Raw genomic sequence first — 19,243 nt, 5'->3', positions numbered from 1 at the left:
CTTACAATCTTTCAAGTGGTAAATATTGGTAAATGTTATGAAAAGTGCTTTTAGAAGAAGTCTTATTGAATAAGTTTCGCGTCTATTATATAAGTTATTGTAGAAAGGAACTCTAGTTGATGAAAACATTTTAAAAGATTGAAATAGAGTAAGTGATCTTCTGTTACGTGATGTTATTATTATATATTATATATGTTTGTTTCATAGGTGGAGATAAGCAGAGTATTAGGACAATTCCCACAAGACCGTATTTGTGAAGCGGCTTCCGACAGTTCTGGCGATATGAGAGATGACGATGAGCCTGTCGATCCAGCTACACAGCAAGTAAGATATTATACTTAACATTTTAAAGGTGAATTAAACAAATGTACTATGTGTTAACTAAATTATTATCTTCTTAAAAAAAATTACTCAATACATTTTATTCAAATATTATTTCCATCATATAGTTCACATAATTGTTTGCCAAATAGCAAATTGATTTGATTTACATGACCTTTAATTCGCTTATTGTAATTAGGTCTCATTCGATTTAACTGTCTTCAGTCAGTTGAATAATTTATTTTGTCAATTCATTTACAAATTTAACGTGACATAATTTACAACATATTTCACATCCACATATTCCTTCAAAATCACACGTACATATTTATTAAATTACTTCTGTATCCACAGGTGACAATCCGCGTAGTAATCAAGCAAGCGAGCGGTCTACCCCCCTCGCTATCGAACTTCGTGTTCTGCCAGTACTCAGTATGGGGTGGTGGGGAGCCCGTGGTTGTAGCACCCCAGGTGTCCGCGGACACCCCGCCCCCCGCGCACCCCGCGGTCCCTGCGCACCCCGCGCACCCCGTAGTGACGTCACCGCGCCACCAGCTCGTGACGTTCCGGTTCGATCATAGGAGGGACTTTACGATACCGCTCACGGAGGAGTTTATTGAGCACTGTGCGGGTGAGTGTCTGTTATGTAGATAAGAATGTATAATGTCACATAGTCAATCTGTTTATGGTATACTCTTATAAGAAACCATGGTAGATATTTTTAGGTTTACGCTTTGAGATATAATTTTATGTCTAGTCTAGATTGAACCAAAATAAATAAAAAACAAGTTTGACAATTCTGGTAGAAAACTTCAAGAGCCCTTAAGTACAACTTGACAAAAAGTGAAGTTTGGTTCGTAAGCTGTAGATAAAGTGATGTTATCAGTGCAGCTTTCACATTATGTATTCGATATAATTCTAAAATTTTTAAACTTTTCCTTGTGTTTGATTTTACGCTAGTATTATTTCAATCGTGACAACGTTCTCTATCAATTGCGTTTAAAATCCGTTGCAAAGTCTTATCTCTATGTATTGTATTTGTCATTGATTAACCAAAACTTGTATTTCAGAGGGCGCGCTATCAATCGAAGTGTGGGGCCACCGTTCCGCCGGGTTCAGTCGAGCGGTCGGCAACTGGGAAGTGGAAGCACAACAGTTGGCCAAAGCGCGGTCCCTGGCCGACCGCTGGGCAGAATTGACCAGGAAGATAGAGCTGTGGGTCGAAATACATGAGCTGAACGAGCAGGGGGAATACGCGCCCGTGGAGGTGAGTGGGGTACGTTGTAGAGCTATAAACGTCTGTAAAAACTGTATTTTATGTTATAGATCTAAGTTAGGAGGTAACGCGTGTCTAAATGAGCTGTAAGTGTCACTGCGCACATTATTACAAAAGCTAAACACTATAAGCGTCACTAGACATTTTATTATGTCATCGATTTAAGTTAGGAAGTAAGCATTTATTGATTAGTGATAAATTATTAGTAGAGCAAGATGGATGTGTAACTATCACTTTTCCTATCCGACACCTTAGCATGGCGTATCAGTTTAGCCACTTTTTGTGATTTAGTTACGCTTATATTGTTATTTCTAAGTATAAATGATACTTCATGTCCTATGTCCAATATACTTATCACTATTAGGTCGCATCATTTTGCTTTTTTGCTAATTTTGTTTATCATAACAAAACTAATAAGTAAGAATTTTCTTTTTTAAGTCAGTTACTAAGCTCAGCCGTACACGGACTGCTCGAGCTATCGCTACAAACCCCGCGCACGCTTGAAGCGGTCGCGACTGCTCGAGCAGGCCGTGTACGGCAGTGAATGAATGTCTATACTTTACCGCGCGGTTGTAGCTTCAAGCCGTCGGTCTCAACTGTTTGAAGCGGTCCGTGTACGGCTGGCCTATTACCTAACTATATAATATCGTGTACCAGGTAACCCAACGGGCGGACATCCCGACGGGCGGCGTGTACCAGCTGCGGCAGGGCCAGCAGCGGCGCGTGGCGGTGCGCGTGCGGCCCGCCGCCAACTCGGGCACGCTGCCCATCATCTGCCAGCACATTGTCAGCGTCGAAGTGGGCTCCGTTACCGTCAGGTGAGATGGGATGGGATTAACGTGTCGTGCAGATAGATGTGCGTACGGGCCTCCTATAAGTCCGGTTGCAGAGCTTCACCGACCATCAGTGCGTACGTCAGTCGCGTTTGTCATATGTATGGAAATTCATAAAACCGTTCATAACTAGACCGACCATACGCACGCGAATTTCCATACATATGACAAGCGCGACTGACGTACGCACTGATGGTCGGTGAAGCTCTGTAACCGGCCTAAGGGTACAGTCTCCCACGTTGGTCAAGTGCGGGTTGGCAGATGTCACATGTGGGCGAACTTTTCAAGCCTTCGACATGTCGGTCTCCTCACCATGTTTTCCTTCACCGTTTCAAGCATTGGTGACGTTATTAACATACGCAGAAAATTTAATAAATCTGTTTGATGCTGCACACTACATAATATATATGTCACGGCTAAAGGTAGGTGAGAACATAAACTTAAGATTAGCCGGCTAAACTTAGGTTTATTTTCGACGAGGTGTTAATGTTAGTTTGTTCTATCTTTAGCCGGCTAAACTTAAGTGTAACCGCAGGCCCGTGGCTAAAAATGTCGGGGTGGGTAGATTTGGTTAGCGCCGGGCCGGTGGAGGGCTTGAGGGGCCCGCACAGTGCCAGAAAACACTCGCCCTGTTCCTTACATGTATTATAGTAACCAAATCTACCCACCCCGACTCAGGGCAGAAAGCTGGTGGCTAGGTTAGGTTAGGTTAGAACTCTTAAGACCCGCACGAGCCGAGCGAGCGCAGCGAGCGTGCTGCGGCAGCAGCCGGCGAAGTGCCAGAAAACACTCGCCCTGTTCCTTACATGTATTATAGTAACCAAATCTACCCACCCCGACATTTTTAGCCACGGGCCTGCGGTTACACTTAAGTTTAGCCGGCTAAAGATAGAACAAACTAACATTAACACCTCGTCGAAAATAAACCTAAGTTTAGCCGGCTAATCTTAAGTTTATGTTCTCACCTACCTTTAGCCGTAACATATACAAGCTTGTATATTCACATACATAATATATGGAAAAAAAAATTGGTTTTCTGTAAAGTCGGTTTACTGACGATAGTTGAACGTGACAACGTCCGATTGTGCTTCTTTGTCGCTCGTTCCGCGCTCTCGCTTGCACTTCAAGCCTTACATGGAACGCCTCAGAGCGAGGTAACACCGCATGAGTCATGTTTTTTCGTGCGTGCAACCGGCGCTATCGAATGACGTTGACGTTGTCACGTCAATAGTATTTTCGGCAATGTATTTTTTACCAAGATTTTGTGGCATTTTCGAAAATACAGCAAATGAATTTGAATACATTGTTTCTTTAGTTATGTTTTACTAGTTTAAAAAAATATAATTGTATTAATAAAAAAATAACATATTGTAAACAGGTCACGACTCCAAAAACCGCTCGACTCGTACCAAGAGGAAGACCTCGCAGTGCTCCGCGAGAGGTGGAGCGAAGCGCTCGCGCGTCGGAGACAGCACTTACACGCACAGTTACAGGTATATTATACATGTATAAAATAAATTATTATTTGGTGGCACTTTTTTAATTTGGAAAACGCAGATTTACTTAATTCATATAGTAATTAAGACACAGAACATCAGAAAGAAAAAGATGTTGGAGTCTCATTTCTGTTCAAACCTTCATGAATTAATTTGTTATTAAAGTAATTCTGTTCTTGTTTAGAAATTAGTGAATATGTCGCCGTCGTTGAAGAGTGAACGCGATATGGAGAGAGAACAGTCGCTCGTCGAACAGTGGGTTTCGCTCACTGAAGAAAGAAATGCGGTAAGATAAAATGATATAAGTAAAATGTCTTATTTAACATTTGATAAAACACTTGTGTTATAATAATTTTATTTTTTATCATTATCGTTAATGCATCCATGTATTTTTCGTATTTATACAAATCTAAAGTTTTTGTGTACAGATAAAAGTGATTTTTAACTGTATAAAATATGTAAATATGTACTTTTTATTTGAATATTACCAAAAATATCGTAGGTTTTGGTACCAAGTCCTGGCAGTCCGATCCCTGGAGCGCCGGCCGCATGGAACCCCCCGCCCGGCATGGAACAACATATTCCTGTGTTGTTCTTGGATCTTAATGGTATGTCTTTTTCTTGTCCTATATCTTTACTTGTCTGAAGTGCGTATAGAAGAAAAGTATCATCCATATACATTTTTTTTTCACAAAACAAATTTCAGTTTAATAACAATATGTTTGATTCCAGCGGACGATCTAACAACACACGGCACCGGCGAAGAAGTCTCCGTAGCGGGTCTGCACTCGATCCTGCCCAAGGAGCACGGCAACAAGTTCTACGAGCTGCAGCTGGTGCAGCACCACCACAAGGACGTGAGCGCGGCCGCCGCGTGGGACTCCTCCATACACGACTCGCAGTACCTCAACCGCGTCACTGAGGGTGAGGGCACTGCACGCTGCACTATATATAGTGTGGAAATTTTCGATGGTCCCTGGAGGAAAAGTACTTGAAATACTGAAGACAGCCAATTTTGCTGAAACGAAACATTCCCTTATTTTTAAAAAGAAATAAAACTGCATTCAAAGATTTTGGAAAAATTAATTGCTTCCACCGGGAATCGAACTAACTAAAAAAAAATGATGTTTCATTCTTTAAATTATTTTTAAAAATAAATAAATGTTTCCTTTAAGCAAAATTAGCTATCCCCAGTATTTCAAGTACTTTCCCTCCAGGTCCCATCGAAAATTTCCACACTGTATACACCACACTCGATCCTGCCCAAGAAGCAAGGAGCACCTGTAGCGACACTTCGCTCTGACTCGCGCAATCGAATTGTTATTTGCTACAGAGCATATAATATACACTTTCCGACATCATCCACTGGGGCCTTAACTGTTGGCCAGTCGAGTAGACTGGTTGAGGATCCTCCCTTTTTCGATGGAGGTAATTCCTCTACACACCACACATGCTACTGGTGAGGAGAGAGGCTGCACTCGATTGTACATCTTCTGGTATTGCGTATGTCGTTCTGGATAAAGGATCGTAAACTAAAACACACTTAAAATAAAGTGTTAGACTTTATTGTACACTAATACATTTTAATTTACCTTATAAAATATTGTGCTGGACACCAAAAACAAACAATTAATTACATAGTAAAAGCGACATAAAAGATTGCCCCCTAACTATTTGCCTTATAACTTAATACCTAGACATGATAAAAGAATAAATAGTACAAAATATACGTTATTTATTGTATTTTCTCAATAAAAACATTATTCAACAGCGAACGAACGCGTATACCTGATACTAAAAACAACGGTGCGTCTATCCCACCCGGCGCCGATGGAGCTGATCCTGCGTAAACGACTCGCGCTCAATATCTACAAGCGGCAGAGCCTTACTGATCGGATACGGAAGAAAATTGTTAGGTAAGCTTTGGAAATTCATTTAATTTTGATTTTTTACACGGAAAGGGTTGGTGACAAGTTTTTTTTTCTGATTTGGACGAGACAGTGATAAGTTAAAAATTAAAATATAAACAAGTCATTTGTCCTGTTTAAAAAGGCATTTTGTTATGTTCTATTTGTGATAAGTTCGATTGAGATGAGAAAGTAATGATGTAAAATTTCAACAAGTAATTTCTTGCATTTTGTGAAGCCAAGTTATTGTTAAATTATCGGCGATTGACTTGTTAATTTAAGTAATAATTTAAGATGAAAGGGTCACTAATGCACTATTAAACCACTTTTGTATTTTTTACTATGACAAGATTTTACTAACCTACACTCGCACTATCCATAAACTCTAGCACGTATTACAGGACGGATCAACTCACGCAAACCGGGGTGACATACGAAGTGGTGTCGAATATACCCAAAGCGTCTGAAGAGTTGGAGGAACGGGAGAGTCTCGCGCAAATAGCCGCTACGGGGGAGGACTCGAGCTTCGCTGATGGGGAGACTTATATCGGTTAGTAGAGGCAATTTATGTGGGTTTTTCTGGGCTTTGAAAGTGAATATCGGAGATTTGATATGCAGTGTTTTATACTTTTAACAAAAGACGCAATTGTTTATGATCGTTCTCTGTGTAAATAGCTGATTTCATATGCAGTGTCTTGTCTTATTCTATAACAAACGACGAATTGTTTTTGATTGTCTGCATGATAAGGTTTTGTTGTTTAAATAATTAATTTTGAAGTGAAGATATTTCTGGAGAAAGAGAAGGTTTCAAAATCTCACAAACGGGATACAGTAAAAATTTTATGTGTTACTGCATACTTTTCTTAACTTTTTCCATCTTATTCTAAATATGCGTTCGATTAAAACTTTACACCTTATTATTATTATGAAATTCACAACTCATATTGCTATTAAAATTTCCAGAGAAATACACACGAGGCGTGAGCGCTGTAGAAAGCATCCTTACCCTCGACCGTCTACGTCAAAGCGTAGCCGTCAAAGAACTAGAACAAGCTCGCGGCCAACCGGTCACCATGCGCAAGACGGCCTCCGTGCCCAACTTCTCGCAGGTAAACTATTGTAGACCGTATTGTGAAGGGATAAGACACAGTTTACGTTGTAGTGACGACACTGCACTAGCGTGTATTGATGATTTTTTTTGTATGATGAGACAATTGGGTGAATTTTTGTTAGATTAAAAATTTGACATGAAATACGTGGTCATCAATAAATGCTCATTTAAATAAAGGAAACAATGAAATATTTTCCGCGGTTTATTTTACGCTCACAACTTACACCGCTTAGTCGAAAACGAACAGTAGTTTCAATGCAGGCGCAAACACACGATACATCGAATAAATGAGAAGTAATTGGTTATTCTTGTTGCATCTTGCGTTCGGCAATGTTCCGCTCGTACCATGAAAATACATCTTAACAAAATTCATATTCAAAATCATACCAATTAATTCTTCTATTTAACACATACAGGGCTATTCATCTCCTAGAAAGCTTCACACATTGGACACACGACAGTAAGAGCGAGGCCGTGCGTTGAGATGCAACAATAATACAAAGTATATGTGATTATTTCAGGGTGCTTTCTCACGACGCGACGCGTTTCAAACGCTTTGCAACGCGACTCGATATGTCGTTGATTTCGTATCGTCATTGCAAGGGCAGGAATACGATGCTCTTGGTCAGGATGACGCGTCGTCGCGTTGCGTGGTGAGAAAATATCCTAAATTATGTTGCGTCTGCTTACATCGATGATACAGTATATAAATGATGATCCGATTCCACTACACACATCGAGCGTCGACGCTTTATACAACGCTATTAACTTGAGCTGTCCGCTGGTGTTATTTGTCGTTACTAACATATTAACAGAAAATGTAAACAAATTTTGGATTGACTGTGAGAATTTTATAAAAATAACAATAATGTATAAATGTGCTCAGCTTTTCATTTGATTGTTTCCACGAGCGATAGGTGCGTATGCGATACGTGAAACACGACGATATTACACGAACTACCCAATCGTTATGTGAATTATGAGATTCTATAGTGCGTGTAAACTATTCAATATGGTAAAAATGGCTCAAATACTTAAATATTCTAAGTTGATGTTTTTGCTACTCGTAAAGTCCAGAGTCGTTACAATCGTACAAAGAAATGCACTATAGAATCTTGTAATATTAAAACAAAATTATGTAATAATTTAGTAACCAGATCAACAAACGCATAAATGTTTTTGTTTGAAAATTTTCCATAATAACTGTAAAAGCTACTTTAAATTTGATAATCAATGTAATAAAGTCCATATTTAACGTTTTGTTACTTGCGTTGTTGTATTTGATTATTACTTATAAATAAAAGAGGTTAAGTTACATCTCGCTCGTGTATGCAATCATTAATGATGTGTGTTGTCGCTACGCACGCGGGCGCAGCTGTCTCAGGCGCTCGAGAACGCGGCCAAGAGCGGGAACAACGTGAGTCAGCATGGCCCTTACACTCGCATATCTGTTGCATTTCATTTTGAAGTGAAACTTCTTTCATGGCAATACCGTCACGCCATAATCAAGGTGCTTTTCTAGCAATAATGTGCAAGTGTAGCGAGGAATGTATTTTGTAAGTAATCAATTGTATCGCTTAAAACTAAATGAAGCGATATGATTGGTTATAATATACAAATACATTCCTCGCTACACATTCTCGCACATTATTTGTGGAATGGCACCCTGAGGCGACGATTTTGTTATCTTTGAATCCTGCCAAAGAAGTTTCACTTCTGACACGTGTGCTCGGCACACACGCTCTTTTTTGTTTCTCGCTATTATGGTGTATTGCGGTAGAACACTGTATATAATGGTCAATGTTTAATACATGTCAAAATTATATCATCAATACTATATCAGTAATTGATAGCTAAAGTGTAGACGTTGCAAGATATGAATGGTGATAACAATTCGATGATACTTTGATGTTGCAAGGAGATGTACGAATATTTTTGTGCTGTTTGTATGAATATTTTATTTTCGTCGTTGCAAGTCTTGGTGGTCGCTGTAGGACTGGGCATGTTTCATGTTTTATGTTCCCTTCATCTATTTATATTATTTGGCTAGCTTAAGAGCTCTTTAGTTTAGTGGTTACCTTTCTGTATGTGTAGGGAACTTATGTCCAATATCCTATGTTAAAGAAACTAGTCTATATTATATCAATTGGTCTTTCATCAATACTTCTTTTAATCACCCTTTTGTTCACTAAATGGTGAAATGTAGCACGATCACAAATCACCAGGAAAAAATGTGTGAATTTGATCCTAATTTTTAATATTACTACAACACTTAAATGTTTACAATTCGATTTTTACTTACATTCTTTAAAATCTCTGGCATAATATTTGATTATTTCTTGTATAATTCAATCGTTTAATCGCTATCCAGCAACATAATTTAATCGATTAAATAAACGTCTCCACACAATTTACTAAAAAACAATTTTATCAAAAATATGATGACTCCACACCAAAGCCCCCTACTAAACAAACTGAATCTATCTAGATAATGCGCCTGGACTCATCATTCGAGTCGCTAGCCGGTCTCTCATCAGGCCGGTCGGGCAGTGTGGCCGACTTGGCAGACGAAACTCCGCGTCGTATACGACACTCGTACGCGGCGCCCGCACACAACGACCCCGACCTGACCACGCCCACCAAACCCTTCGGACTTGGTACGTATTTAACTATGACAAAGTGTGCAATTTATAATTATTCTTTAATGATTATCACGTTTCCTATTGGTGATTTTTATTTCTAATTATTGTGGTTTTTTAACAGGACAATGTGTGTATTAATATTTAATATACTCGTCTCACTGATGTACTTCTTTTCTGCTACTCCTTTTGTCACGACACATTACCATTTTTATAGCTCACCCCAATTGATCCTTTCACTAGGTCCGATGTTTAGACGAGATTAATAAATACTACATATACTTCATACAACCGAGAGTTAGTTTTAGTGCATAGAGTAGATTTAGGATATAGGCATATTTTGCAATAACATTTGTATATAATTGCACGAATACGTAGGTTTTTAGCATAGCCCTACCGATAAACCGATTTAACACATCCATGACAATGATATACACACTCCCCAGCTAGAATATTTTACATTATTTTTATTTTATTTCTTTTCACTGTTCACAATTTTATACCACCATACATTCACAATGATTTTATTTCGTCTTGCTTTGTGGCAACGCTATGCTCCCAGATACTAATACTCTTTCTCTATCTCTTTTCTCTTACAAAATTATATTTTTCTTTTTTTCGAAATTAACTTGAGTGGGTTTCACTCATTTTTTTTAAATATAACACGCCTTTTTAGTAATTGATTTGTTATGACTGAAATAAGACGCTTTTTTCTGAATTTAATTTATCAAAAATTTATTCAAATTCAGTCCGTACTGCAAATATTAAGAAGGCTGTTCGAAATTTTTCAAAATGTGATCCCGGCTTAAACTAACATTGTTTTTTTGTTATATCTTGACCCCTCGCAACCTTCAGGCTCGTTCCTATCAGGTAATCAGGTGACAATAAATGGTATTGACTGGGAATGGCGCAGTATGGCAAAAATATTAGACGAATGCAATGTTAACATTGGAAATAATTAGTTGTGTTGTGGTACCTTTATATGATCAAAATTAATAGTCATTCTTGGGTAATTGGCTGTAAACATCTTGGATAATAATGTAAATTTAATTCGTCTGAATTAAAATAATGATTTCGTAAGGATCAAATGTATACAAATATACTGAGGCTGTTATATCTTAACAGATTAGCTTCCGGCATCCAGCAAGCTTCTGTCGTTGTGTTTTGTTTGTTTGCGTGTCACTTTTATTTGCATGAAACAAGCATGTCCTTGTTTTTTATTTTTTATCCCTTCCACTTAATTTTACTGCTGTCAATTCAGCAGATCACGCTTTAAGGGACAATAAGATTTGCATTTGTTAACAATGAAAACTAATATACGTAAATGATACAGCCATATTATACAATTTGTACGGTGTTGTAAGACGATAAAATGAAAAAACTTGAAAAACAGTCGTATTGTAGATGGTAATAGTAGTATATTGTTATGGTATTCGTAACATATATGTAGGTGTGTGTGTTAGGAACGAGATGCATGTATCAAGTAGTAATTACTTGAAGTAAACAATATAACATAGATATAATATGAAAGCATGGAATTAGAAAGTGTTATTTAGCGTCCAGATACATGAATGAATTATTTATCTATGGATATTGTCGTAAGAATCTGGACCTGTATATATTTATATTTTTATATAAGTACTCTATTATTATGCTATAATTAATTTCTTTGATACTTAAATTTAAGTCCCATTTTAAGATAATAAATACTACCCTACTAACATTTCAGTCTCAAATAATGTCTTAAAATGTCTTTCGTTATTTTGGTCTATTGTGTGGTCTGGTATACGTTATTATGACACATGTACTAACACTTCTATTTCAGCTCGACCAACGTTCCTTAATTTGAACTTGAACCTGAACTCTCTGAGACTGCAGACGCCGAATAAGTGTACGTGATGACATTTAAGTCGTAGAATCATTAGATTGGCTTGTTTCGAATCTTTTTCGTTGTCTCATATACACTTTGGTTGTTTTTTGTTTTGTGTTATTTGCGTATTGGTGCTTGTTTGGAACGTTCGACGTAGGTAACAACTGCTACGTTCAATCAAACATTGATGCATCATTTTATATTTTGTTTTATTTTTCATCTAAGCTTGGAGTCTCCTTAGGAGTCTTACATCAAGCGGAGTTGGCATGAACTTCATACATTTCAGCATGAATTGGCAATATTTCGCATCTCAAAATTCTCTTGTATATTGGTCGCAATCTTTTATAGTCATATTTTAAGTAGATAGTCTAGTAAAAGTATTCAAGTTTGTTTTGTAAATTTTGGACACGTATCTTCAGCTGTAGGTTCAGATTATTTGTAGATACGCTCGTTTTATTTGGCTGATTTTATTCATGATAATATATTATGATGATTTGCTGAACATTTTTGTGTCTGTATGGACATCCTTACATTGTTAGTAATATATATTGGTACTTACAGCGTCTCCTGCAAGTGGGAAATTGGGTTTGCGTATGACAACACTACACGAAGAGCCGGGAAGGCGTAACGACGAAGATTCTCATTCTGAACCGGAATCGGCCCCCACTGATGAATTGACCACACCACGCTCACACGTAAGTATAAAATAAATATCAATAAAATGATTTGGTTACAATATAGGTATATAAATGGTCAGAATGGGGATATATTTCATAATTTTATATTTCATTTCAGCGTACCCGATCGCGCGCCACTTCTCGTGGTTTCTTGCCGACATCCAAAACATTGGACTCATTGCACGAACTCGCCTGCGAACGAATTCCCAACAAGAATTCACCGTCGATATCTTCTAGTGGATACGGTAAGTCAAATCAACAGTTTAATAATTCAAGTAACAACTTTATTATAAATATTTTCATATTGACAAATTGAAATGTAATTCTACTACAATATTTAATTTATTCATATCTACAGGTTCACAAGCTGTATCATCGACGAACCTGACCAACGATGACACGCTGTCCATACGTAGCATGTCCGTTGACGACACACCTGATTTCGACAAAGTAATGGACTACACGCACTTGAGCCGAACGAAAACGTCCATGGCCGGCCTCAGGAACGAAATCAGTGAACTGCGAAGCGATATTACAGACTTGAAGAACGAAATAGTCGAGTCGAAAAATGAGCTCGAGGATGTCGCTTTCGAAAAGACCAAAACGCCAGTACTGACTCCGGGATCGAGGAATAGAATAAATCCTTTCTTACGGGATTGTGAGGAAGCTATGAAGGATGATAAGGACTCGCAGATATTGGACCCGCTCGGCGCCATACCGGTGGAGACGCACGCTGTGGTATCTAGTCAAAATAAAACCGAGCTACAGGTCAACGGGGAATCGGCGCATGATACTTCGTTTGGTGAGTACAACTATAATATAGTTTCAATTGACTACTGTTAAAACTTATAATTTCTTTCAATACTCATAATAAGTCTTGTTTTCTCTTTTACACATTCATTTCTTAAATTTAGTAGTTGATCAAGTCAAACGGTAGTTTTAGCATTTATTAATGCTATGCCCTGCGTTTAATTAATGCGTTGCAGAGCGCATACTCCTTGATTGCTTTCTCGGTCTTACACATTTAAATAAGAAGCGATGTACAACAATCCTAATCTGTTAATTTTGGATGATGTATAATATTGTAACTGATCGGAAATAAATGTGTATTTCTTAAAGAATAGAAGCAATAACGATACATTACTTTAAAACATTAAATATTATATCACAGGTGAAGCGGAAATAGAATCAGTGAGCTCCGAACAGTCGAGTCACGGCACGCGAAGTCGTGAGGCGTCTTCAGTTGGTGAGAGCGACTCGCCCGGACCAGATCCGGTTGTTAATACATCGCTGCCCGCTGGCAAGGTTCGTATTGTTTAGTTATAAATTGTAAAAATATTATGGATGATAGTTCTGGCATACGTTGACAATGTAATTAGGTTATGTTGAAGGATAATAATATTGTCTTTGATATATAAAATCAAGAAAAGAGCTTTTAGTGGTTAAATTTGTTGATAGCGTTTGATTTCACTAAAAAAAAAATGTATCATAAAATACTTGTTTTATCTGAGTTACTCGGTAAAAGATACTTATAATCGATCTAGGGGCCGATTATAATTATCTTTTACCGAGTCAAATGGTGAATCAAAATATTTCCTTTTCATAACATTTAATATAATTACAAATAACAAAAAAAATCTTGCAGGTGGTACGGCGTCGTGCGAACAATGCTCGCAGTGCGGCTCGAGCCTCATACCCCGCGGCTCGTAAAGCGCACGAACAAGCGCCATCACGTGCGCTACGGGACACACCTGCGTCCTCTACTGAGAGGATCTTGCATGGTACGTGTTTTGGTGTTAATTTGGTTGTTTGTTTATCTATCTCAAATTCTTATAAATCTTGTCTTATAAACCGATACGAACTTTTTTCCCATTTGTATTAATTACTAGCGGTCCGCCCCGGCTTCGCCCGTGGTACATGTTTACGTTTTCTCTACATAAGAACCATCCTCGTACTTCAAGGAATATAATAAAAAAAGAATTATCGAAATCGGTTCAGCCGTTCTCGAGTTATGCGCTTACCAACACATTTTGCGATTCATTTTTATATATAAAAAGAAGAAGAAGATAATGGTGTATGACGTATGTAAATAGAAGTGTTTGGTGTGTAAGTAGAGCATTCAAGTTTCTCGAGATTTTTAATGATTTACTTGTGTCGTTATGACCTTGTTTGTAATTAAGAAAAATAATTTTGAGAACCACTGAAAATCAGTGCTGTATTCCTATTCAGCTGCTATTTTTATTTTGTAATTTTACATGCTAAAGAAGTTGTAAGATTATAAGTTGTAAAATTTCAAGGTCGCGTCATGGAGTAAGGCGATATATACGATTTTGGTATCCTAAAAGAAGTTTCACTTCTGACACGTATTTTTTTCATTCTTTCAATTTGTAGGAAATTGTTGGTTATAAGAGCGTATCTTGTAGTGTGTTTTTTTGTTTGTATGTATTTCTTGTTTTACCACGAATAAATAACTATTCTATTCTTAAAATTTATTTATGAGAATTAATGTTTGTTCAAATAACAGACGAGTCGTCGGAATGCGAGCGTTCGCACACTTTACCCGAGTGGATGGCGGTGGGCGAGAGCGTGCAGCTGCGGCTGAGCAGCTCCACGGGCGTGGTGGCGTACATCGGGCCCACGCACTTCGCGAGCGGCACCTGGGTTGGTGTCGAGCTGGACGCGCCCACCGGTCAGTTTTTTTTTTTTTTTTATGTCAGAGCAAGCAAAGGGGCAGGTGGGCCACCTGATGTTAAGTGGTCACCACCGCCCATAAACACTTGCAACACTAGAAGTTGTACACACTATTATACTACGGTCGCGAACCAAAAAGAATTTCATACATAACCATATGAGCTATTTTTGTCGCACCCTCGTAAACATTATTACGCAAGAGCGACAGAGATAGGTATACCAAATCTATGTACGAAAATAATTGTGTTTCGCGACCGTAGTATAGCTGTGCCGTGCGGTTTTGCCCGCATTGCTCCGCTCCTACTGGTTTTAATGAAATGATATAATAAATATAAATTATAGCCTATATAGCCTTCCTTGATCAATGGACTACCTAACAGTGAAATAATTTTTCAAATCGGACCCGTGATTCCTGAGATAGGCGCGTTCAAGCAAACAAACTATTCAGCTTAAACATTAGTATGGATGTTAAACGAAACACAGGGATATAAGGCTTTTTGTGGCCATGAATTGTGCAAATTACCAAATATTGCACTTGCGTGTGTAGTATTTAACCGTTTATGATGATATTAAACTGGATTTTTAATTATTCATTATTTCATTGTACCCATCATTACTAATTTATTTTATATTCCACAGGAAAGAACGACGGCTCCGTAGCCGGCATCCGCTACTTCGAGTGCCGGCCGCGGCACGGTATCTTCGTGCGCGGCGAGAAGCTGGCGCAGGATCGCCGCGGGCGGTCCGCGCGAGCCTTCCGCAGCGCTGAGCTCACACGCGCCACTAGCAAGGGTGAGCACTTACACTTACACTTGCACTTGAAGACACACTAAAATTGGCACTAACTCTGTCCCAATCATTTATTCAATTAGACTTATAGAAGCACTTTTGAATCGTCATAACATAGTGTTACCATTTACTCATTCATACTTACATTTGACTAGAATGACACTCAAAGTTACTGTTGCATCAACACCTACATTGGCATTCTCACTAATGATATTGTGCTCACACTTATAGTTCAACTTACACTTACACTTACAGTTAACTGTGTCCACAGTTACAGTAATATAAAACACTTACTCACATTTATAGTAACATAAAACACTGACACTTAAAGTTACACTTACACATAACAATAACCGTAAATGACCTGACTATTGTGTGTATAAACTATTATCTTTTTATTCCCTCAGGTGACGGCCTACAGAACCTGCACAGATCGCGGAGTCGCGGCGACAGTATAAACGCGGTCGGCACCAAGACCAGGAGCAAATAATCGCACGTCCACACTACGAGTCCAAGTCCTCTTTATGTTGCACTCTTGTGACGCTATGGTGCTTATATTGTGTATATTTTGTTCTCGTCGCGTGTAAAAGCAATAATGTACCCACGTTTCCGTTTCACATTCCCCGGGACGTTCTTAGGTCGGTGTATGGTGCGTTCACGCAGAGCTAAAGTGAGGTGTAAACCTTTAGCTCTGTGGCGACGTACCATTGGAGGAAAACTATTTTCTCGCGTCGGTTGTCACGTGTGTAACCGACGGTCGATGGAATTTTCACGTTTTCTACGCAGCTGTTCGATTTATTAGCGAAATATATTTTTTTTGTATTGTGTACATTTCGTTTTTATCATTGAATCGCGTTTGTAAATAAATTTGACATTCAATCGATTTATAATATAATTTTATTTTTTATTTTATCATTATTTTACTGTAAATACGTGGATGTTTGCGTGTGTTTTTATTGATAATAATTTAATGATTTAGAGACCAATGAATTGTTTGTGATCGACGGAAGGCGGATTGTTTGTATAGAATTTTTTACTGTATAGTTTGTGGTAGACGTTATCTTAAATTATTTATGTATTAGCTCATTGACTTGACGCTTTTTAAGGCACATTATACACTACATGTTTGGCTTATAACAGAAAGTGTAATAAAGACACGTTTATACTGTACGCATAATGTTTTGACATATCTGCTGAAATGAATCATGACGCGAAAAGTTCCTATGGTTTTGACTAAATTTCTGTTACCCCTGTTGGTGGATGGGACTTAGGCATTTTAATGCATTTAAAATAACCCCTATTTGCTCATATTGTGTTTTGGACACGTTTGCCACTCCATTGTGATAATTTCTTGCCACGTTCTTAATTTTTTTTGAAACGAAATTTTTTCGGAAATGATTTTACCCTCTAATTTGAAACTTAAACGAAATCGTCCAATGTCACATCTACGTCCTTATAAAGACTTGTACTTAGTACACTATCGAGCCATCGCCACGGACTCTTTATAGCCAAAATATATCTCTCCATCTCCCGGCGCAAGTCACGAGCGACAATTTACTGCGAATTTTTTAATGTAATTTGACATTTGATATATTATCTAAAGAATATACGCTGATACTGATATTTTGCGTGTTTACGCTTCGATACTCTATTGTTTTGGAATCGTTCGCTCGTCTCTTGCACCACACCTATATCGATTAGGGTTGTGTAGTTAAAATTTTTGAGAATGTAAAAATTTAATGTTTGTAGACGTGTTTCAACGCGCTGTATATTGAATTCATGTGTTAAAATTTAGTCCTCAAATCATTATATCCCTCCACGGAAACAATAATCGAAACTGTATAATGTTTTCTTTCGTGTGGTAGCCATTCTCGGTAGCTTAGGTTCGGGTGACCATCAGGCCGACATAGCAAGAGTAGTGAATGTATAACCAAGTGTATTAGGGTATGTCCACATCGACCCGCTTCGCGTCCGGAGCGGTTTAGTGTTAGATCATCTTATTGTATATTCCATCCTCTTAGTGATGTAATTGTTAAGTACACTTTATTGAGTACACAAATAGTGTTAATACGCCTCGTTATTTACTAGTGTTTTTAAAATTTCACTCTCAGCAAACATAGCCAGTCACTTGCCTACATTCCTCTACACGAAGTTGTAAAATATGACGATTAAGTAATAAATTAGAAAAAATATTAAAAAAATATTCGCCTAACGTGCACCGGAGACTACAACGCCATTTTTCGTAGACTACGTGAACCTTGACTGACGTCGTATTTTTTCACAGATAATTTTCACAAAGCTTACTAGACTGTTGTACTTAAACATTCCATTTTCAACATTTATTATCGGATTACACTAGTATTTATAAGTTAGATTTTTATAGACAGAGTGCGAATGTTTTGCATTTTTTACCGTAATCAGGCCTCAACTAGGACAGCTCAATGTGTAGTCGACTATAATGAAAATGTTGAGTAAAGTCTTTTCAAATATTGTAGGATGTGTCTTTGAAACTCTCGATGTGCTTCTGTCCAGTAGTTGTGGTAGTACTCGGGCAACGAGGGGAGTGTACTGCGTCTATGACCTATCTTTAAAAACACCAATCGCTATTGAGATTACATTTTACCATAATAATGTTTATGTCCTAAGGCATAAGTACCATTTTGGATTGCAAGGAAATATGTGTCTTGAATTAAAGATGGGTTGTATCGGTACCGCTGAGATTACGATTAAAGCATTCGGAGTGTGCACTAGGGCTCCTAGGTTTAGGCTAATAGTGACCTTGACGTCTCTTAGGTCCTAATTTATTTTAATTAGAACTAAGCTGACAATGTGCTGTGCTTTCGTTTTAAATTATAGTTAAATTGAATTATTTTTTTGTTTTATAGTGTAATTTGTATTTATTGCAGTCAATTCATTGCATCGATATGAGCTTATAAATTTGTTGTATTATTTTCGTATGTAATTATTTTTTAGTGTAGCTATGACGTTATGTATTGTGTTGCCAGTTTTAAAAATTGTGTAAAATAATGATTATTGATCACAAATGAAATGTATTTCGATTTCTTTTTATGTGATAAGCGATAGATTAGGCGGCTACTTGGTAGCATAGATGGTTGCGTAATATTCATTATTGTAAACAAATAAAGAGATTTTTAATATTTAAATACAGATAGTTCACTTCTAGTGGAAATATTTTTGCCAAGTAGCAAATTTGAGTCAACCATCGCTGTCATTATCAATAAATGTATTATAAAATTATTATTTTGATTTTTATTTGTTCTCCCATACTATACTTAGTCGTAGTGCATGGTAACATAAGATCTGATATTAGATTAGATTTCAAATTATCTTCCTTTACTTATTAGATACCTACTTCGTTTAGTTAGGTAAAATTTCATTAGTTTTCATTATTATAATAATTATTATTTTGACGTTATAATAAAGAGGAGGTTTGTTATTTAGATAGGAAATCAACATCTATATAATACAATTAAATACGTATAGCAGCTATTCACCTTATATTGAAGTTTTTAAACTTTTTAATACCTAATCAAGTGCCATACATTAAACAAGTACATGAATCAAAGTCAAATTATTTTTATAAGAAAGAACGAGACTAATATTTTTTACATT

The 19,243-nt window shown here is 37.5% G+C and overlaps 1 protein-coding gene across 15 annotated transcripts in view; it reads left to right on the top strand.

Moving 5' to 3' along the window:
- The window catches only part of Khc-73 (Kinesin heavy chain 73), a 130,597-nt gene extending 111,729 nt beyond the window's left edge, over window positions 1-18,868 (top strand). For 6 of the 15 annotated variants that reach the window (XM_089696779.1, XM_089696777.1, XM_089696775.1 and 3 more), the window contains 21 exons: window positions 208-324; window positions 676-952; window positions 1,392-1,597; window positions 2,255-2,415; window positions 3,809-3,923; window positions 4,111-4,212; window positions 4,429-4,534; window positions 4,659-4,850; window positions 5,698-5,842; window positions 6,223-6,383; window positions 6,797-6,942; window positions 8,320-8,361; window positions 9,433-9,601; window positions 12,015-12,148; window positions 12,249-12,375; window positions 12,489-12,932; window positions 13,302-13,435; window positions 13,776-13,911; window positions 14,655-14,819; window positions 15,461-15,613; window positions 16,018-18,868. In XM_089696779.1, the coding sequence (XP_089552905.1) occupies window positions 208-324; window positions 676-952; window positions 1,392-1,597; window positions 2,255-2,415; window positions 3,809-3,923; window positions 4,111-4,212; window positions 4,429-4,534; window positions 4,659-4,850; window positions 5,698-5,842; window positions 6,223-6,383; window positions 6,797-6,942; window positions 8,320-8,361; window positions 9,433-9,601; window positions 12,015-12,148; window positions 12,249-12,375; window positions 12,489-12,932; window positions 13,302-13,435; window positions 13,776-13,911; window positions 14,655-14,819; window positions 15,461-15,613; window positions 16,018-16,100 (3,315 nt within the window). In that variant the 3' untranslated portion in view covers window positions 16,101-18,868. Of the gene's footprint in view, window positions 1-207; window positions 325-675; window positions 953-1,391; window positions 1,598-2,254; window positions 2,416-3,808; window positions 3,924-4,110; window positions 4,213-4,428; window positions 4,535-4,658; window positions 4,851-5,697; window positions 5,843-6,222; window positions 6,384-6,796; window positions 6,943-7,465; window positions 7,598-8,319; window positions 8,362-9,432; window positions 9,602-10,438; window positions 10,454-11,408; window positions 11,475-12,014; window positions 12,149-12,248; window positions 12,376-12,488; window positions 12,933-13,301; window positions 13,436-13,775; window positions 13,912-14,654; window positions 14,820-15,460; window positions 15,614-16,017 lie in introns of all 15 variants that reach the window. The other 9 variants (XM_089696782.1, XM_089696778.1, XM_089696786.1 and 6 more) reach the window with 8 other exon arrangements.
- Window positions 18,869-19,243: the final 375 nt, after the last annotated feature.

This window comes from Colias philodice, chromosome 6, assembly GCF_061535455.1.
Source record: "Colias philodice isolate Cphi_HAF_F1 chromosome 6, ilColPhil1 Martin Lab GWU primary, whole genome shotgun sequence".
In the NCBI taxonomy this organism is placed as follows: Eukaryota; Metazoa; Arthropoda; class Insecta; order Lepidoptera; family Pieridae; genus Colias; species Colias philodice.
This window is presented reverse-complemented; position numbering and strand designations above follow the sequence as displayed.